The following is a 21954-nucleotide window of genomic DNA, read 5'->3' as shown; positions in this document are numbered from 1 at the left end:
GCATGCAAGTGCTGTTATACAGGCTGCTAATGAAGCATGGCCTCCCATTCTCTGAAGCATGTATTCGCCAAGCCTACTGATCTGGAGAGATTTGCTTCTTATACGTCCAAGTAGCCACACCTCAACCATAAACAATGGGAAAGAAGCATGCAAAGGAAATGATGCCAGGCTTTTAAATGCATTTCTCCAAGCACAGAACACTGTCTTTTATACACAATAGGTTAGGCACTCTCCCGAATTTTAAGACAATGTTTTTGCTTTCAGTCCTATGACACAAGACGAAAGATCAACCTCAGCACAGAGTCTCTACTGGTGCAGAGAATAAAGGAATCCACAAAATACGTGCATCCAAATCATGCACATCAAGAGCTTAAGAGAATTTTTACCAATCATACCGACAACCTAGAATAGCAGTTTATTTTTACTCCATCTACCACATTAGTCATCTGTCCATTCTGATCATGATTTGCACAGGCCCCCCGAGTGAAAATCTTTTTTAGAACGTAAACAGCAGTAGCTATTAACATGTTCTCGCAATCCTGCATGTTCTTCCTGGAGTCTCCATTAAAACCTCCATACAGTGTCAATCCAAATTATGCAGCCAACTATCCTGTAGTCTGGTTGGGAGCCTTTCTGAATGAGTCACCGTTCATTCATTAGCCGTTTAAGAAGGCTTGTCGTTTAAACTATGTTACATGGAGGCAGAGGCTTAGAAGAAGGTGGTGGGAACACATCCTGGCTACATATAACAAGGCCAACAAGCAAACCGATCAGCAAGATTTCTCTCAGGCAAGGGCCTTCCATGTTTGATACTCGGTCCAACTTCAGCACCAGATGTTCTGCACGGGGGCAGTAATTTAGAAGATTAGGAAAAGGGGGAAACTAGTTCAATGTTCTTTAATAACCTCAGCCCAATGAATCCTCTTCGAACCCCTCCCATACATGAGAAATTGTCCTTTTTGTCTCCACAACACACTCCAATATCTCATCCATGATGGCGTCCTAAGTTCATTATAGGAAGGGAGCTACAGATTTCTGTTGGGGAGTGGGGAACTGATACATCTATGATTGAAAGCAACATGGTCATGAAAATACAGATTAGTCAACTATTTTAAAACCAACAGCCCTTTACAAATAATGAGTATAATGAAAAGAAGGGGGGAGCTAGGGGCGGGCAGGAACAGAACATCTTTTTGGTCTTCATAATAAAACTAAAAAGGTAAAGTACTACTCAGGAGTGTTACGAAACTGTATTACACTAGGACTTTTAAAAAACAAAACAAAACAATCAGGATTGTGTCTATTTGCTGTAAGCTTAAAGCAACATGTATTAAAGAAGTTTATGCGAATCATCTAATGCACTCATGCCTATTATTAGAATTATTACCCAGCTAAAAAAGATTAATTTCTCTAAATACTGTAAATCCTCAGACACTATTATAAGGCTGCTGCTAATGTAGCAGTACTATATCTTGAATGCAAGCAGTATCCCTCCACACCTTATGCTTTGCATCCAAGACCTACAGAGGGCATTCCAATATCATTAGAAAACTATATTAAGCAACATTTCATAGGGGACAACCTTGACTCAGAAGCAACTTCCCAACCAAAAAAGAGACATGAGAAGAAGCAAAGAAGGAACCAGCAATCCATAATGGCAAATCCAGCGACTGATTTGTCACTACGTGTAACAACGAAGACATATCGACCCACATGCTTAAGCCCCTGTTGGTGTCAGTGGAAGTTCTATTCCTTTAGAAGTGAGGCTCAAAACAATACACACACTTCAAGAATAATCAGAAACAGGCTTGACACTTGCAGTCCTAAATCTAAACAGTGTCTTGTGGCGAAGTTGCCACACACTAAGCAATATGGCGAGGCCACCTCTAACTAGGATGCTGTGTGCTCTCCCTCAGTTTTCACGGTGACAGGCCTATTTGAGAGCTACCAACGAGGAGCAAGTAGGGGCAAACTCCTTTCCCATCCATCAAACTGCAGGGATATGGGGCTCCTCCCCATAGCATAATGTGGCCTCTTAAGTTTCTGCCACAAAAGCGAATTAAACTTCTGCTTCTGGGCACACTGTTACGATGGAAGCAAAACAGACCCAGGGTTAGGGGCAAAGTCAGGTCTTTGCCCCCAACTGAACTATATCCCTTACGGCAGCAGAGTACGTATATTCTGGCGTATAAGACGACCCCCAACTTTTCCAGTTAAAATATAGAGTTTGGGATATACTTGCCGTATAAGAAATACGACCCGGCGTATAAGACGGCCCCCGACTTTTGAGAAGATTTTGCTGGGTTAAAAAGTAAGTCTTATACGCAGGAATATACAGTACTTCTTCCGATTCAGGTGAATGGCATTTATTTCTCACTACTCTTAAGAGGGTTTAACTTGGATTGAAGGAGGGGGAAATCTACTTCCACGGGGATAACCAGTGCTGGGGCGTAGGTTCTTCTCCCCAGCTATGTCCCTAGTTGCCCACAGATTGTACAAGAAAGGAGAAAGCAGAGAGTTTGCACCATCTTCCCACCCCCCACCCCGGAAGAACACCAGGGGGTACAGGGAGTTTGCTTCCCAGCCCTCTTCTGCCAGAAATGCTCTGCTCCAACTGTTAAATTCCCTAGGACTGTAGAATTCAGAGAATCAGACTTGGAAGGGACCACGAGGGTCATCCAGTCCAACCCCCTGCAAAGCAGGAGTCTTTTGCCCAATGTGGGGCTTGAACCCACAACCCTGAGATTAAGAGTCTCATGCTCTACCAACTGAGCTATCCCAGAGTATTTTATCTGGCTTCTGCTACCAGCCAGAGGGCTAAGAGCAAGGGCATCATGGGAAGATCAGCCTGGCCTGCTCACAGCTCACAACTATCCTCTGGCATGGTCCCAGCTGATCTTCCCCTTCTATCTTTTTTCCTCTCCACTCTCCTTCCCTTATTTGTCCTGTGTTTTTAGTTTGTAAGAGCCTGCTCCTCATTATTATTCTTTTTTATTGGTGCAAACTGTTTGGGGAGACACCATTTGTTTAAAACAAACCAGGCCAATAAATAAATAAAAATGTCAGATTATTTTATTCCCCTTTAAGTACAACTGGGACTTCTTCTATGGGAAGGCTACAAATCAGGGCACGAGTTGCAATTCACCCAGCCACAGACACTAGGGCTAAAGTTTTTTTGTGCCCCTCTCCCTTGCTCTTTCTTTCAAGACAGACTGTTTCCTGCTAATTCATGCTGTCACAGCCTACACTTCTTCACGCAAAAGCAAGTGTTTTCCACCAAGTCAGAAAAACAACTTCCAAAGATTGTTCATCATTAGGCAAAAATGTCTCTTTGGGGACTTGGTCAAATCAAATACACAAAATCAGATCAATGCCCAGCCATCTGCCAATTTTCTGGGAAACATAGTTCCATATTCCTGGTATGGCTGCATCAGGAGGAGATAAAATTAAAGATGTAGGTTGTGGATTTAATATGAAACTCTCCTTTCAAAAGTTGATTCTGCAGAAGAAGAATGTCCATGATAAGCACAGAGCAATGCACATTTTCGAAGTTTTCTTCTAGCCTAGGAAATCTGCCTACAATAAGCTCTCAAACCTTTTACTAAAAGCTGCTTTGGATACCATCAAGAAGAGCTATTGTCCTGGAGTTTGTGATCCTCAGTACAGAAACCAGAAGCCCAGTTCACATGTTACCAGAACAACAATTCTGACACCATTTTTATTTTGTCAGGTCTCACCCTGCTCCAGCAACATCCACAGAGATAAGCAATGGACGAATTATCCCATTCTTCCCTGTGTTAAGTGAACCCTTTTTCCCAGGGAGCTGGTCTGAGAAGGAACCATATAATTCAGGCAACACTATAGCTGTTAACTGAGAGGCAGGACTATGGAGGGAGCAGCTCTCCTAATGATCTTAACTTACAAATCATGTGAGAAATTGATTAAAACCAATGGGGTCTCTTTCCAAGTAAATACTTTTTAACCAGACTGTTCACTTCTGGCTCACTTTCCCCACAGACCACAGCTTCTCACCCTGTATATTATTTTGAGGCTCAGCTCAATGGAAACAAGGACAACATTCGGCAGCTTGCTTTTTCTCCACTGAAACTCATCTCCTTACAAGTCCTTCAGTCTGTGTGTTGCAAAAGAAAAAGGACAAGATGCCTTTCCTTTTATGAACTATCAAAATCTACATCCTCCTGGGAATCCGTGCTCTGCCATCACAGGTAGAAGCTGACAAGTCAAAGTTTATCCAGAAGAGTTAGCTTGGGGCAATGTCCCCTCTAACAGGATAGGGTCACTAGAAACAGCTTCTAACGTTATCCTCTGGGGGGGGGGGCCTTGTAGCTCTATAGTTACTCTCACAACATTCCCCACCCCTCCACCGTAACAAAGCAAACTCCAGGTGCTCGTATCGCATACACCTGCTATTTATTTGGGGGTAATCAATTGCACATCAGAAAACAAAAATGCAAGATTCTCCACCTCAATTTTGTACCTGCAGCCCATACAAAAATTCAAAAGAAATAATAAATTCTGCATTGCAGTCTTAAGTGGAAAACCTTTGCATTGATATTTTGAACCGAGTCCATTGGCTCTCGAAAGCTACAGTTCTAGGTCCACTTACCTGGGAGTAAGTGGGGCTTACTTCCAGGTAAACATGCACAGGATTGCCCTGCACAGCAACCTTACAACTGATTCCTAAATACATACAGGCCCCGATGACATTCTCCTCCTGGAGAAAGAGCATTCCACATTCAAATACAGCCATTTACTTATGTCAGAAAGTTTGCAAATGAGATTTCAACATGATAAATATCGCCACTGCATCTCTCCTTCACCCTGCTTATCCTGCGTGCCACTAGGAAGATGCATGGCGATGTAACGAGATCAATATGCACCACCTTAAAGTACTCAAGATAAGTATCTGAACTAGATTCACATAGCTGTGACTTTATAAAATATTATTCAACCAAGTCAGAATGGCAGCAGTGGCAACACCCTTTCCTCCCCATTTGCTGTACTCCCTTGAGTTTATAGTCAAAAGGATTGAAAATTAAGTTACTCACATAATCATGAAAGGCTTTTGCTTCACTCGAGTGTTCACAAGTATCTCGCCTTTCTGGAGCTGCACAGTAAAGGTCCCAAAATACACTGTAGGGCAAAGGAAAGAGAGCAGACAGTGACTACGAACCTGGACAATATACAACATCACATACAGTGTTTGGTATGAAGTCTGGCCATGCCAACGGTTCAGCAGCAAGGTGCATCTATCTTTAGCCAAGAAGCATTCAGTATATCACCTTTGTTCCACTTGAGACTTCCACCTTCAACAACATCCAACTAGAGACAGGCAAGATGTGCAATTGGGGATGCAAATGTTATTAATGTGTAGGATTCCCACGGAAGTGTCCAAAGAAAAGCTGAACTTCGGGAAGGGCCGTAGCTCAGTGGCAGAGCATCTGATTTCCCGAAGAATGTTCTATGTTCAATTCCTGCCACCTCTAATTAGGACTGGAAATGTCCCCCCTCCAAAAACTTGGAGAATCACATTTAGTGACTCTGGAACACTGGAAGAGATCGGCCAATGGTCCGACTTACTAGAAGACAACTACCTGGGTTCCCAACTTTGGGGCATTCAAGCTCCCTATATTTACACTCACTCTTTTGTTTAAAGAGATTTCTTTCTGTAACCATCCGCTTTCGCTCATCTTGCCAGGGCTAGCCCACTCTGCCGTTTCCCCTCTATGCTCAGGCTGAACTTTTACTTTTGGACCTCTTACACACTACTGCACATTCAACAGCACTTTTAATCGCCCTCTCGCTAGAACCAAATGCATCCAATTCTGGTTGTTGTGTTGCTCTATTAAACCAGAACACATCTCCCTCTAAATATGAAGCCATCTTCCAAACCAGAGTGCAATCCATTAGAGCTGTTTCAGTTTGACATTAAATGCCATACTGTCAATACAACATTGATTTCATCCTCTGTCTTGGATGTTGCACATATATAAGCACCGCCATAATGGAAGCCCCTTAGATAATAAAACTCACTGTCCTCCCCCCATGTTAGCTGCAGTCACTTATACAATTGCTGACTAATCTAGTGCTGTGTAGTGGGCAAGAGTGTCATGAGGAAACCCAGGTTTAAAATCTCCACAACCATCATGAAGCTCACTGGGTGACTTTGGGCCACTCACTGGCTCTTAGCCTAACCTGCCTCACTGGGTCGTTGTGAGAAACACATGGCAGAAATGGGACAACCACACACACTACCTTGAGCTCTTTGGAGGAAGAGGAGTGAAATATTGATTTTTAAAAAACACCCCCTTTTCTTTCTCTCCCCTCTCCCTCATGTAGAAAGGACTCTATGAACTGAAAATGTTATATGTTGTCCATAAAAATATTTTAATAAAAACCCATTTTAAAAAAATCAACAATTTCAGTCTCCCCAGGCATTCGGGTAAATAATGTGGGGTGTCAGAAAATATCCTGCACAGTGGTTGTTTTTCAAGTATCAAAGACTCCAGGTGCTAACATATTTTTCTTAACTTTTTCTGACCAGTACTGACTGCATAGCCTGACGCCTGAGACTATGCACGAACCCCAAGCATGTAACAGACTGGGAAACAATCCAAACAGCATTAACCTGGGCCAGCTGACAGAGAATGTTCTGACAAAAAAAATGCTTCTGCTAACTACACACCAGAAAGAGAAATAAAAAACCTTTCAGCTCTCCTGCTCTACAGGTTCAGAAGCAAGCAGCCTTCAACCCCATGTGCTATCTCAACCTCTTCTAAGATAAACTACAAACCAACCCACAAGCCTAATCAAAAAACTGCACCGCTTACCTAAGCAACATGTGTCCCTCAGCTCTCCATCTCTGGGTGTCAAGCCTGTCTCATATACGGTCATGTTGAAAGCGTCCTGCTCTGCATTACTAGCAAACGGCCCAGACACGTGGTAACTTCATCACATGCAAGTGGCATCAATGGGGTCTACTGTCAAGAATTGCCCTTCGGAACCGGGTTGTAAGAAATGTTTCTATCACCCAGCATCACACTACCAATTGCACAACTGCTCCAGTCAAGCTGAAGCTGCCCACTGGACTATCTGCGTCACTGACACAAATTCACAAGGGAGAGAGAACCTCATAACAAGTAGCATTGATCAGTAACTCTGTGCAGAAGCTAAGGGAAAGTGCCAGTGTTTCTTTGAAACTTTTTCAGTAAAACTAGAAATCTTTCTGCAAGACTAATAAAGCTCTTCCCAAGGAAACATTTCAGGAGAAGGCAAATACATTTGTAAAAAAATATCAGCACCTGATCTATCCTGTCACACATTTACACCTTAGCATCATAACAAGGGCAGGGGAAGAAACAGAGCAATAGGTGTAACTTGCAGAAGTACTCCATATATTTTCTTACAAACACCAGCACATAACTGTCCTTTGACTGCACTCTGAATCACCATACATAAGAAAGTAAAGGCTAGAGCTTATGCCTTGATTAATGATAAAGGAAAGCTCAAGCAACATCTATTTTGTATGACTTGGAAACAGTTACAACAACAACTGATCCAAGACTTTCTTCAGTACCTTTTTCTCCAACACTTGCTGAACTAAATCCTAACTGGGATGGAGAGACGAGCTCACAGTTCAACTACATCTATTTCTCAACACAGGAACACAAGACGACTCCAAAACTTTTGCCCCACTTACAGCCAGTTAAGCATAGGAGTTTCTATTTTGGGGAAGAGAAAGCAGCAGCCCACTTACCACCACCACGAATGTAAAAACCCAGGAGGTTCTCCTAGCGTGATGTTTTTTTCCCATCGGATCTGTAAACAGCAAAGGGTGCAAAGAGGTTAGATACTGGGGGGGAAAGATGCTTCCTCTGCCCGCAGCCCCCACTTCACCTCCCCTTTCCCCAAGCAGCCTCTGAGGCCCAACTAGCAATAAATGGCAAAAGGTGATAAAAAATTCAAAATGGAGGCTACAGTGCCTGCTTCTGAAAACAAAGGCCATCTAAAACAAGGGGTGAGGGAAGAGGGTCAAAAGTAAACAGAGCCACTCACCTCTGATAAAAAGGTCTGTGCTGATTTCTGTGCTCCTACATGCAGCAAGTATTCATACACATACAAAGCTAACCTGCAAAAGGACGGAATAAAAGAAAAAGTGGTAGAGAAGGAGCAAGCGACCACTGTGCTGAACAAGACTTTATAGGATCGTCCCACTTCCACGCTGACCTTCCTCTCACTTCAGTGGGGATGAACCCAGGTTTAAAGCAGGGCGGTGAAGAAATATCACTTCCTTCCTGCCTCCAGTGCTGAGAGCAAGGAGCGCTTTCCTTCCCGCCCCGCGCAGCCCCCATCCCACCTCAGAGATAAGTTGATACTAGCTCAGGGCAGGAAACAAAATGCAACTTCTGCAGGCACATGCCCCATTTGCAAGGCAGCCAGCAGCATCCCCCAGCCATTCATTAAAGCTTCCAGGAACCCAAAGCGAGGGGGGGAGGGGGGAGTTTTGTGGTCTTTCTCCACTAGTGCCTGGACAGATTTGGGGGAAGGCCAGCTGGGTCTAAGAGGGGGTCCCTCCCACCCCAAAATCGTCTTATACCCAATCCCCCGATTTGCCCAAACTTGCAAACTCTCGGAGCGAAGTGGGAGGCGGGGAGGGCCAAGGGGAAGCCTACCCATCTCTCATCGCCTGGACAAAGCCCTTCACCCCTTCCACTTGCACAGACGGACAGACACTTCAGACAAAAGGACGCGGTGCATGCGTTCCTCCATCGTGCTTTCCGATCCGCCACCCTTCGCTTTCCCTTCCACCACGAAGCGGCGGGACCGAGGTGGCGAGAGACCCTTTCCCCGCCACGACCACCCCGCATCCACCCCAGGATCGCAGCCTCCATGCTCGTCCCCTCCAGATGCCCGAGCTCCCCGAAGACAATGAAGGGACGGCGAGAACGCCTGTCGGAGGAAACCATGCCCGGCTGCTCTCGGGAGTCCCATCCGGTGCCTGGGCGCTTACTTTTCCCGAGCCTGCCCATCCGAGGGCACCGCCGAGCCTTTGCCTTTGGCGAACATGGTCCGCAGCAAGAAAGAGGCGAAACCGAAGCCGCCGCCGCCTGGATCTCTCCGCTGCCGTTCGGTCTCCCAAGCCTCGCGCCTTCCCTCAGCTGTGGCTCGCCCAGGCTCCGCCGCTGGCGCCGCGCCGCTCGCCCCGGTTTCAGCTGTCAAAGCCCCAGCCCCGGCCTCGACCCCATCGCCCTGCCCCTCTCCGCGGCTCCGGCTTCTTCCTCAGCTGCTGCTCCTGCTGCTGCTGCTGCTGCCGCCACCGCGGCTGCCCCCGGCTCAACCGAACGTGGCTACACTAGGGATGGAACGCGGCGGGCGTCAACGTTCCACAATGGATACATTCCCCGGCCAATCGGCGGCCTGCGGGGGGAAGGGTTGCTCCGCCCCCGAACAGCGAGTTTAAGGTGGCACCGGGGGAGATGCTGCTGGGCAGGACCAGGCGGAGAGAGCAGCGCGCCGGCCGCTTCCTAAAGGGTCCCCTTGGCTGGGAGGAGGGCCTCCGCTGCTCCGCCTCCTCCTACTGCCGCTACCGAGGGGCTGAGCTGCCTTCCTTACCCGGCTCCCTCCTCAACCCAGGTACCCTCCCCTAATCCCAGCCTCCCCACCAGACGCCCTCCCGCTGTCTCGCTCGCTCCCTCGCACCATTCACCTTTCCCACATGCGCCGCCCTGCTCTCAGTCCTCGCCCCAGCCTCCCCGCGTGCCGTTTGCACCCGCTACAGCACAATCCCGCGCCGCACCAGCCAACAGGCCCCTCTGCGCCCCATTTTGCGCCCGTGGCTGCACCTGCCTCGCTCCCTTTCCCCGCTCCCTATCCTAGCCCTACTCCTGCCTTTTGCTTCTCCCTCCATCCTCTTTGCGCTCGGCCGCCCCAGTTTCTCCGCCTTCCTCTTCCTCCCGACCTCCCGCCTCCATTACCTTTCATATTGTGGCCGCTAGCGCTGCCCAGGCTGAAGCTGCGATCCTCAAGCCCCTTCAGCTCCCGAGTACATGAGAGAGAAAGTGTGTGTGTGTGTGTGTCTGTGTTCCTCAGTTGGGACTTGCGGATCGCAGCACAGAAGTGCGCAAAGTGAGAGGCGTATTCCCCCCCCCCCCCGATCTCAAGGCGTGCAACTTACTCAGAAGTAACTCCCACCTTGCTCAGTGGGGCTTACTCCCAAGGAAGCGCGAATCTGTGATTTGCAGTGGGATCTCGGCTTTGCCAGTGGAATCTTAAAAACGGGGCCTCCCGATGGCTATGGATTCATTCACCTTTTGTACCCCGCTTCTAAACACCTTTATTAGCAAGTGCTGTAAGCCGTACTGAGCTCAACGGGACTTAACTCCCAGTCCTAGTAAAAAGGAGCGGTTGGACCACCTTTGCGTACTCCCCCAGTCCCCATCTCTTCCACCCACCCTCCCGTCCAGCTCCTTTGGTCCGCTCGAGGCTATTTTTGTTTCTCCTTGCACAGAAGGGGGGTGCCGTGTCTTACCCACCTTTGCAGAAACCATACTAAAACCGCTTTTTAATATTTTTTTTGTCTTACACCAGGATGGCCCTAACATAAGGACCAATTCAAAATGCCTCAAAACGGAGGGAGCGCGACCTCCCCAGATTTATTTTTTAAGGGGTGGGGGACGCAGAGAATTGGATGGAGGTTTGAGGAAGTTTTGGAGAAGGGGCACCGTTTAGGAGATCTTTAAAACACAAGATTTAAAATGATGCCCGTACCCCCGAAGAAAAACCTCAGAGATGCGTGGGGCTATGCATGATCCGAGAAAAGGCGCCTTGTATCCTTCAAACAATAACTCACCACCATCTCCCCATCCCTGTTAACAGCTAAAGACCCACATTTGCGGTCCATTTCTCTCCTGAAGCCTAAAGTTAGAACCTCCTGAGAAACTGGGAGAGATTTTTTCCAGCTTCCTCCCACCCCGCAAATGTCGGTGCCTTTCGCTTTAAATGATATAACCCGTTTGCTACTGTCCCTTTAAAAAAGACGAGCTGAAAAAGCTGTGTAAGCGCTGATTGGCTGCCTGTTTGGATACATCCTTAGGGGGGACTAGAAACTGTTCGCCAGGGTTGATTTTTTTTTTAACTGTGCTGTTCCAATAAACAAGTAACGCCCCTCCCCCTTACATGCCTATCACCAAACAATTAAAGGGTAGGTCAGTGTCCTGGGGAAAAAACAGTGGAAGAAGGAAAACTCAAACCCAGAGTTAATATAAACTACAAGCGCGCACACGCCCATTAAAGTTCGGTGGTATTGTTCAAAGGTGTATATTTGTTTAAAAGGGGGCAGAGTCCTCTTAACGTGAGCGATCTGTATTATGGATCTTTAGAAAGCGAATTTATGTGCGTTTTCGGAGTAATATTCCTTCCTTCCTCCTTTCTCTCTTCCCCCCCCCCCCCAGGAAACGATACAGCCCGGAGCTTTGTACTCGCCTTGATTTAATCTGTGCTATGCGTGGTTACTGGGAAAGGTATCATTCAAAGGCTGCAAAGCACTCTGTCTGCGGTGGAAACTTGCAAGTTTTAAGGTTTTTTCTTCCCGGTAGGTGGCATGGAATTCACAGAAGGAAAAAGATACTCACCACCACAGATCCATTTAAAAAGTGTTTCCACATATGTGTGTGTGTGTATATATATATATAAACAAATTAAATTTAGGAGTTCTGTGAGCCATCAGTAATTGAATTAGTTTGGTACAGTTGTTGGGGTCAAAATTCTGTAAAACCATAAAGGCTAGCAGTTTTCTTGCTCAAAATAAATCCTTTGTTTTCTTGGTGTTTGTTTCCAATATTATTATTTTTACCATCATTCGCATATGGTGTAGTTTAGGTGATCAACTTTTTGATGTATGATATAGATGGACAAAATTCAGAGGAGGAGGAGTTTCATTTTCTCTGATTTACAGCAGTGCCTGCATTGTTAAAGTAACTTTCCTTGTAGGATCTCAAGTAAAGGTCAAAGGAGTTGGATGTGTTTGACAGCTTGGAGAAAACACGATGAAGAGGCAATATGATAACCACAGTCAAATGTTTGTAGGATTCACACATAGATGACAGAGCAAATTTGTTTCCTGTTGCTCCAGAGGGTCGGGCTACAACCAATCGAGTTAGAATTAAAATAAAGGAGATTTCAAGTAAGTGTTAAGAAGGATTTCCTTTTGCCATGGGATGTTGGATTAGATGGGCCATTGGCCTGATTCAGGAGGGAACAAAGAGATGGGCCACATCAGGGGTAGGGAACCTCAGCACTTTTTCCCAGGCTACTAACTTGTCCTGCTTCACAACCTGGGGGCTTTAGCTGGAATGTGTAGATGGAGGACAGAGCAGGTGTGTGAGTTTGTGTAGAAGGTAGCTGGCTGTACGGAGGTAAAATCCATACACCTGTCCACTTTTGCCTCTGGCTCCACCTGCCACTGTCACCTGGCCCTTGGAAGGTTGCCCAGAAGGAAATGCTCCCCCCCCCCGGCTGAGAAAAGGGCACTCCACCCTGGAGCTAAGCGATCTTTGAGGTGCTCTTTAATTTTGTGACTCTAGAATTCTACTTTGAACCTAAGAAATCAATGAGGGTGTTAACAATTATTGGAAATCACAGAGGGTGGGGGAGGATGGTGCTCCTTGTTTAAGAACTTCCTCCGTAGGAAAGGCACAAGCACTCTGCAGTTTCCCTCACTTAGGGGTGAATGGGTGGGTGTTTAAAAAACATTTATCATAGCAGCTATGCATGTGAAACCAGAGAGAGTGAGAAGGGTGTCTTGCAATAAGCCGCATCAGAACTCCACCATCCATGTGCCTCTTTGCAGCATCTCGGGGTCAAAGTGGGATTTTTGGAAGTACAGTACTCTTTCTGCTTTCTCCAAGTCAGAAATACTAAAGAGGGTCTGTTCCTGACAGATCTTTGACTCGTTCCTGAGCCGATACCATTTCGTGCACTGACCAGTTTCCTTCCCTGTCCTGGAAATGCCAATCGATACCATGAGCAAGCAAAAAAACGACAACACACAAGAGCAGCAGTTTCAGAGAAGGAAAACAAAGCTCACTCCAGCCTTCTTATCCTGAAGTGCGATCCTTGAAGAGGGCCGTTTTTCTTCTTTGGAAACCTGCATAAAGGGGAGCATTTGCAAAGCACATGATTCTGTGTTTTGAAGCTCTGTTCCAGGCATCTCTCTTGCTAGCTAGTTTGCTTTCCTTCCAGGTATTTGGCAATACGTCGCCTCCTCTTCCTCTGCGCTCCGTTCCCCTTATGGTCGGGTGCTGCAGTGAAATCAGAAAAAGAAGCCCTTATTGGTGACATCAGCCTCCACCAGAAGGTTTAAAGGGATGTGCCAAATTCAGCCTTGTGAGCTCACTGCAAGGAGAACCAAGTGGATACACATGATGGGCTGGGAAGAAGCCAACCTTCCCTTTCAACATAAACAGCTTCCCAAAGTGGAAAGAGGAAGAAGATGACTGCCGAAAGATAGGAATGTATGTTTGGGACTGGGATATTTACAGACCTGACCCCAGCTTTCTGCAGATTCTCTTAATTAAATGTGGCTAAATATGATGGACATTTTTCAAGTATATCTGAAACCTGATCTTGCCATGTCTTGTTCCATTTTAAATCCCCTTAATGCCATGCTGGCCTACTCCTCTTCCACTGGGAGGAAAAATACTGAGCAAACTTTCTGGGTACTTGCACAATATGGATGTGGTTTCATACCTCAGCTGCCAAATCCTTATGCAACACTGGGCACACTGCTGTATCATGCCACACCTAGCTGTACGTCTGTAAAATGGGGATAATAATAATAATAGGACTTCATATCTGATGGGACCTGTAACGGTAAACTTGTTAAAAATGAAAGGTGGCGCATTAAGGCATTGCTGCGTTATACAAACAAAATTGTACATTAATTCAAGATTCTTCTGTTGACACACACAAGCCCCCAAACCTTGTATCTGAAGGATATCTGAAGGAGCACTTCCTCATGTGTAGACTTGCCCAGGTGTTACATTCTGCAGGCAAGGTGCTGCTAGCCACTCTGTGAAATTTGTGGGGTGGCAGCACAAGAGAGGGCCTTTTCTGTGCCCCCCTGGTGTGAAATGCCTTCCCCTTGGTCTCATCAACACACATTTTTTATATACATTGGTTATATCTTACATCATGGGTTGTTAACATGGCACCTGGTGACTGTGGGGTCATCTTGTTTCTTAACAAAGATAAAGCTCCCAATCTAATTGCAGTGCTGGGTTGTGTTTAAAACTGGGGTGAGTTAACACACACACCACATAAGACCCCTCTATAGAAAGCTGCTTTCAAGTACAGTTACCACAGAGGAGAGAGAGAGTTTGGGAGGGATTACCCCCTCCCCAGCGATGACCACACTCTGCCTGCTGAAAACACCCTCATTGCAATTGGGCTTCATTTCAAAGAAGACTCCTCTTGGCTCCAATATGGCCAGGCCCAATGGCTGCAGGAGAGAGGTGACCTTCCTAAGAGGGGCCTCCTGGATCAGGCCAACGACCCGTCTAGGCCAACATCCTGTTTTCTCAGTGGTTAATGTGGACCTCCAATTCCTAGAGCTAACAGGTAGGAGGTGGGGATTAACTCTTGCCTCCCCAGCTGCACTCTCCAAGAAGATAGCCCCACCCCGCTACCGAGGCTTGTGGGGCAAAGAGAAAACATTGCTTTTGAGGCTCATCGCTGCTGGGAATGGGGGTGAATGTGTGAGAGGGAAGGCTGATCTGCTGGGAGCCTGAGGGCCCCATTCCTGCCTCTCTCCACCTGGCTTAGGGCGGGGCCTGACAGGCTTCATAAAAATTGCTGCTGCTGCTGCTGCCCAGCAAAGACGGGGGTATTTGGGGGAAAGTTTTGTTGGAAGTTTTTGCTGTTGTTGATATTAATTTTTTGTATCTTTATTTTTATGTGGGGATTGTTCAGTTTGGTTATGTAGTTTTGATGTGTTTTGTTTATTTTTATGACTACTTTGCTATGTTTGTAACTATGTATGTAAATCTTTTCATATTGTAAGCCACCTTGAGCTTACAAATAAAATGATTATGATGAGTGAGTGAGTGCATGATGTTCCCAGCTGTTTTTCCAGTTTGCAAATTTGCCCACAACCCCCCATAGGTTGCCAACCTCTGTATTGCCTGGTTTAATTGTATTATGCTGAATGTAAGCCACCTGAGGGGGGGGGGCTGTCTGGTGAAGAGTAGGCTTATAAATGCCTACAAATAAATAAACTGAGCAGCAGCAGCTCCCGTGGTAGAGCATGAGACTCTTAATCTCAGGGTTGCAGGTTTGAGCCCCACATTGGACAAAATATTCATGCATGGCAGGGGGTTGGAATAGATGACTTTCATGGTCCCTTCCAACTCTTACAATTTTATGATTCTATGAAGTAAGCCTGACTGAACTGTAGAAAAGCAAAAATAACTATGGCGCTATATTGTGAAATGCAATATTTTAAAGGTAAGATTCATGCAATTACTATGACTTTTTAAAAGACTAATTTTGAAAATTTCTGAGCCATATTTTCCATCTAAGAGGGCTCCTGCACCTTTAAGGTGTGCAGAAGAGGGAATTTCCACATGCCATGCAAACTACAGCTGTCGAATTCCCACTTGGTCACCCTAGTGACCTTTGCATGTTAGCATGGATGATTGGGGGGGGGGGGAGTTACGAGTTGTCCCATTTTTAAAAACTGTGTGCATGTGAATCTGCCATTGCAAGAAAATCAACCAGATTCGTTATCAAAGCAAGCAATGACTCATCAGCCCAGTAGAATTATTGGAGGTTTCCCAGAAGCATGTTGCAGATGGTGATCAAGAAGCTTGTAGATGGGGGTACTTGGATTCTTTTTAAAAGTCTAATACCCACACTAATTGTTCCTAAACTAAAGCAGCAGACATGGGATAAAAAGATTGGTTTGCTTGAGGCGGAGGGGGAGTTAAGCAGAATAAAAATGGAAACAGTTCATACTAGAAAGGAGTAACCAGTGAGGATCAGCAAGATTGAGTCCTGTTTATATGTGCAGCAGAATGAGGTGGTAGGTGGGCGATTTTATTTTTCAGTAGTCAAAGCTTCCTGCAAATAGACAGAAATCAGGCAAAGGCCAGCAGCAGACATTTTCTCCCTGCTGACTGCTTGACAAGGCCAAAGTTAAATTATCATCACCCAGTGGCGTAGCATCAGGGCGGCCCAAAGGGGTGGTTGCCCCGAGTGCAAATTTGCTAGGGGTGCAAAATTTCAACACCCAGTGCTCCCTGAATACAACTGTGCACTTCCATCACTGGGCTCCATGCAAACCAGGAAGTGACCTCTCCAGACAACAAACGACACTTGTTTTCTTACCTCTGCAGCTGCGATCTCTTGGGTAATGCAGATTTTTTTTGCAGTTGAATGCACATGCTAATGGCTAGATCTTTGACGAATCAGTTGATATTTCAACATCTCTCCCTGCTTCAAACATGGGGACAAAAATTGAATGTCTCAGCTATCTCCAAAGCATGATTACCGAAGTAGTCTGGACCAAGAAATAAGTTCTGCACAGGTAACATCTCTTGGAACTGCGGTGGGACGTGGGCACTTAAAGCACCACCTGCTCCTACAGAGACTTGCCCAAACGATTTATTATCGTTTGGTTGCCATGCCAGGTGAAAAGCTGTTCTGTTTGCCTGGGTGTTTTACACCAATGCTTCTATTTCTTGGTTTCTTTTTCATTTGTTATTGTCTGTTGGGTTTTTCCCTGCTGTAGTAATTTGCCATTGTTGTTTCATGAGATTTAGTGTGGTGTTGCTGCTGATTTTAAAAAACCTGCTGTTTTAATAAATAATATCAATATTGTATTGTGTTGTTTGGATAAGTGATGACAGTGAAGACGAAAGCCCCGTACAAAAGGTTTAGCTCTGTTTAAAAGGCAGCTCCAGGCAGCCCAGTTCTGCTCATCAGCTTGTAATGTTTCCAACCAGTTCTCCAGAGGGCAAACTTTGTGAAACCTGTATTGTACTTCCTTTCCCTTTCCTTGTCTTTGCCGTTCTGACATTCATTTCTATGGAAACGGGAGCATAAGAAGGAACTGAGAGGCAGCTCCTGAAACTAGCAAGAACTCCTGATCCACAGCCATTGGCTTTTGGATACAGTTTCCATGAGAACAGATGTTTGGTCAGCATTAGTAGTGGGGGGAGTCTCAAAACAGATCTCTCTCTGTGTGTTAATATGTTCGTGTACATGCATGGGAGAGATTCCTTGTCTGAAATCCTGAAAAGCTGCTGCCAGTCAGTGTAGACAATACTGGTTTGACTTGGTTTAAGGCAGCTTCCTATGATCCTATCTACAAAAACATTTAGAGAATCAGGATTCATTTCTTTAATAATAATAAAAAGTCACCTGGATATTGCATAGCTACTTTAATACTACATGGCTATAGTAATTAAATGGCTTTGAAACACCACAACATCTTTTCTAAATAATAGTTACTTTTTTAATCCTCCCCACTGCTGCATGAATGTGAACAATCCACCGCACAGCAAAGTTTTACAAAGAGCCTCTATTTCCCTGTTGGTTTAAGTTATACTGCAAAGTCCTTTATGTAATGTTATAAACTGAGGGGAGGGGAGGTTCCCCTAAACCCAATAATGTATGGGGTGTTAGGGGAGGGGTAGTGCTTCTGGTGGGGCACATGCCATGCTCCTTCTGTGGTAGTCTGTTTGCCTTTGGTCCCCGCCCTGCACTCGCCTCTCACCTGTGGCTCCTAGAAGCAGTCAGCATGTGCCAGTGGCCGCACCCTGGGAAACAGCTTTGACTGGCCAGCTAAACCAGGTTAGGATAGCCAATGGGTCTCAAATCCCTGGTGAGTTAGATCTTTCCCCTAGGGTTGCCATATTTTGAAGAGCAAAAAAGAGGATGCTATCATTTTAAATACCCCTATTATGTTGTTGTTTAGTCGTTTAGTCATGTCCGACTCTTCGTGACCCCATGGACCAGAGCACGCCAGGCACTCCTGTCTTCCACTGCCTCCTGCGGTTTGGTCAAACTCGTGTTACTAGCTTTGAGAACACTGTCCAACCATCTCGTCCTCTGCCATCCCCTACTATATGTAGGCTATAGAAGCTGTGATATATTGCTTGGGGGGGGGAGGCAGGAGAAGAGAAGAGGAAAGCAAATCTACAACCACCCATCATGGCTCTGACTTGTCCAGAAATTATAGCCAGAGACATTTTGGCAAATTAAAAAAAAAATCCACCCAGACAGAAATTTTACCCCTGAAAAAGAGGACGTGTCCTGGAAAAAGAGGACACATTGCATTCCCCTGCATGCAATGACAGCCTCCAGCGGATTGAGCAGACGAGACCAACGGTCCAGTGGTCAAGAAGACAGTTTCTGCACGTGCCGTAGAGGGAAGTGAGGGACAGATAGGGCTTGTCGACCTGGGAAGGAGAAGGAAAACTATTATCCTAAACATCTTCTGCCTTATGGGACATATTCAGCAGAATAAAAGGCTAAGGAATAAACCCTACAGAATTCCAGAGTGGAGACCCTAAGATGGTTGGACAGTGCCTTCCAGCAATTCCTGCAGTCAAGCTGGTGCCAAATGTATTGCTCCGTTTTCCTTTGGACCACAGCAAGGCCAAGAGCAGGGTCTTGCCTGGGCAGCCCTCCATGCACACTGCTCAGGCCTGCGCTCCAGGGAAGTCACTTGGGTGCTACTAACACAGCAGTTTGACTTCACCCCCCTCTCCCTCCCCATAGGCACACTCCATTGTCTCTCCAGACCGATGTAGGCCAACGGCAATGTTAGATGCAAACCATCATGAAACAATGGCCTAGCATCTACACATCTAAGAAGGTTCCCAGGTCTGTGCAAAACAGGCGGTGCGAAGGTGATGAAGAGGGTTGTGGGGTGACAGAAAAATGTGTCCTTTTGCAGGAGGCTTGGGCTTTTGGCAAGAGGTACGCTGGGAAGACGGAGAATAAAGGTGAGACTCCCATGAGCTGCTGCGCAGGCCTGAATTCCATGCGGTGCTGGTTGGAGGAGACTGCACGAAGAGCCCTGGAGCCCTTAAAGACTGCTGCATTGGACCCCAGCTTCCTGAAGCTAGGAGAGAGCGGCAACAGGAGGCACTCTTGGGGTGTAATGTTCTGCATCCCTCCATTGCAGACTTCCAACTGTAAGTGTGTGTTAATAAACTGTATTTCTTAAAGACACTAGTCTCTGCTGTGCTCTGATCTTCCCAATGGAAACACAACCCTGGAACTCCTCAAATATCACACCACTCATGGAGATTGGGGTGGCATGTAACAGTATCAATGTGTGTGTGTGTGAAATGATTGGCTCAATTAAGAGTGCCTGAGATCGTAATACAGTGGTACCTCGGTTTATGAACACAATTGGTTCCAGAAGTCTGTTCATAAACTGAAGCGTTCATAAACTGAAGCGAACTTTCCCATTGAAAGTAATGGAAAGTGAATTAATCCGTTCCAGATGGGTCCGCGGCGTTCGTAAACCGAAAATTCGTAAACCGAGGCGTTCATAAACCGAGGTTCCACTGTAGAGAGAGAACATGTTATTACTCAGCCATTGATTGTTTTGGATGTATCTAGGATGCATGTATACCCTACATTTAGAGCACATTATTTCCCCCCAGCAATCTTGGGAATTGTATTTTGTTGTGGGTGCTGGGGTTGTAGTTCTGTGGGCATAAACTACAGTTCCCAGGAGTCTTGCTTTCAGTGTATATCTGCACCCTTAGCGTGATTTACATTTAACTCAACAACCATTGGGTATGATCCAGATGAACACCACAGTCCTATAGACACAGACTGATGTAAATCCTATTGAGTTTAATCCCATTGGCGCTTAATCCCAGGTAACTTAATATAAGATTGCAGTTTAAATTAGATTAATTTACATCCCTTTAAAATCAGTGGAACCAGATAGTCATGGTGTAATTAAATTTAAGCTCCATTTATTTCAATGGGAACTAATGCAACCACCTTGTGCTGGATCCGGCCCCTTATCTGTAATTCTGGAGGAATTTCTCAAAGGATATAAACGTGTTTTTTTAAATAAAAGGAATCCTGATTCACTTTCAAATAAGTTCTGCCCTGCCATCTCATTGGCTAGCCCAAACCCTGCCTGAGTTGTGCCCAGAATCCTCCCCGACTTCTACAAACAGCAGAATCAATCCTACACATGTTTACTTAGAAGTAAATATGGCTCTTGCTGAAATAGGGGATGAAATGCATACAGCAAGTATATTATTTCTGCATGAAATAACTTTATCTGTATTACATAATTTGCCGTTAATAAATGTGCACTTTATTATCCTTGTGCAAACAGAACTGTGGTTTGTCAACCTAAACTTGGCCTAGTTTCGTCACATGCAACTATCTGCAACACTGTTTGCTGCTTTGTATTTTTTCACATGTTTTTGGTAAGGTTTAACAAAAATGTTTCATAAAATTTGATTTCTAAAAATTCAGCAGAATTCCCAGGAAACTGGAACAAGCTAACAACATTCCTAAAAGGTGAACATTCGTACCAAAGGTGATAAAGGCAATATGTTTATGCCCCCAGCCCATCCTCAAATGTTTTCAAGGCAGGCGGAATTGCTCTAGCATTGCAGGAATAGCTGTGCAGTAGAGTAAAGTCTTAAAACCTTATCGGTAAATATATTTCAAAAAATACATTCCTTCACTCTAGGGGGTTGGAAGCCTGGAGTTCTCTAGATGCTGCTGTGATAGCTCAGCCGATAGAGCTCTTAATCTCAGGGTCATGGGTTTGAGCCCCATGTTAGGCAAAAGAGTCCTGCATTGCAGAGGGTTGGACTAAATGACCCTCATGGTCCCTTCCAACTCTATTATTCTATGAGAAAATAGGTGCTTCCCTAATTAAACAGGCAGAGTTTGAGTCCATGAAGCATGTTTTGCAGAAGAATTGCAGTGCATATAGACTGTAACTGGAGCTCATCCTTCTTCCAGGACTCAGAAAGGCTGTCCTATATGAAGTGTTGACTCTTGCAGAGGAATGCTAGTACAGCTTCAGCTACATCCTGAAGTTCCTGACTCATTCTGGTCACCATCTGCTTGTGCCATCTCCATCTCTCTCTCTGAAGGTCCTTTAACTTTCCCTAGGAGGAGACGAGGAACATGCTACATGAAGCCAAGTTCCATCTCAACAGCTCCTTACGTAAAGCTTTCGGAATAATTTCTTCTGAGTGGTGTTCAATACCTCTAGCTACACAGGCCAATTTCTAATTAACTGATCTGAATTCTTTCTGAACATTGTGCCAGCAGTTTTAGAGTTCCAACCACCCACCCACACCCTTCCCATCTACTTTAGAAGACGACGGAAGACCGTGCAAGCTGTATCAATGCATTGGGCTGCATCCAGGCTAACTGAATGAGTGAGTTCCTACTGAAATCAATGGAACTGAAATGAAGTCACAATTAACTTTCAGTGGGACCCAAGTTAAACAAATGGGATCATTTGGATCCACCCCATCATAGTGTGGGTTGTCATCAGGTGCCTCGAGTGACCCCAGCCACACATATTGATTGCCTAATCTGGATTTGAGAGGGCAGCCCTAGATAATTCAATGGGGCTTACTTCCAGGTAAAATGGGTTACAATTGTCTCCATAGTTTCCTTTGGACGAGAAGACTCAACCAACCCCTCAGAAGGTATACCCAGCTTCAACTAACTCCCGTTCTCTCTCCCCTGCCCATTCCAATGGCAAAGTGCTGTTTATTGCAACATTCCTCACCAGGACTCTGCCCCCACCGCTGCGAGTGAATTCCCTTCACGGACCTTAAGAAAATGTTAATGCTCTTTTCATCAAAATCTCAGACCGCTCATTCACTCACTGATCCAGCCGAACTCACAACAACCAGTTAATAAAAA

General features: G+C 45.6%; 2 protein-coding genes and 1 long non-coding RNA gene across 6 annotated transcripts in view; 2 read left to right on the top strand and 1 right to left on the bottom strand.

Moving 5' to 3' along the window:
* Positions 1–9561, bottom strand: part of SSBP3 (single stranded DNA binding protein 3) — a 170592-nt gene extending 161031 nt beyond the window's left edge. For all 4 annotated transcript variants that reach the window (XM_035123053.2, XM_035123054.2, XM_035123055.2 and 1 more), the window contains exons 1-4: positions 9032–9561; positions 8077–8149; positions 7778–7839; positions 5070–5154 (exon numbers count right to left, since the gene is read on the bottom strand). In XM_035123053.2, the coding sequence (XP_034978944.1) occupies positions 5070–5154; positions 7778–7839; positions 8077–8149; positions 9032–9087 (276 nt within the window). In that variant the 5' untranslated portion in view covers positions 9088–9561. The remainder of the gene's footprint in view (positions 1–5069; positions 5155–7777; positions 7840–8076; positions 8150–9031) is intronic.
* On the top strand, positions 9531–15118 carry LOC132592438 (uncharacterized). The gene is made up of 2 exons (XR_009557899.1): positions 9531–9654; positions 11472–15118. It is a non-coding gene; the product is annotated as an uncharacterized LOC132592438 (long non-coding RNA).
* Positions 15119–18230: 3112 nt separating this feature from the next.
* The window catches only part of ACOT11 (acyl-CoA thioesterase 11), a 113887-nt gene continuing 110163 nt past the window's right edge, over positions 18231–21954 (top strand). The window contains exon 1 of the mRNA XM_060276894.1: positions 18231–19220. Within this exon, the coding sequence (XP_060132877.1) occupies positions 18851–19220 (370 nt within the window). The 5' untranslated portion in view covers positions 18231–18850. The remainder of the gene's footprint in view (positions 19221–21954) is intronic.

The sequence above is a fragment of the Zootoca vivipara genome, chromosome 7, assembly GCF_963506605.1.
Source record: "Zootoca vivipara chromosome 7, rZooViv1.1, whole genome shotgun sequence".
Taxonomy (NCBI): domain Eukaryota; kingdom Metazoa; phylum Chordata; class Lepidosauria; order Squamata; family Lacertidae; genus Zootoca; species Zootoca vivipara.
Note: the sequence above shows the minus strand (reverse complement) of the source record. Positions and strands in the feature narration are given on the sequence as shown.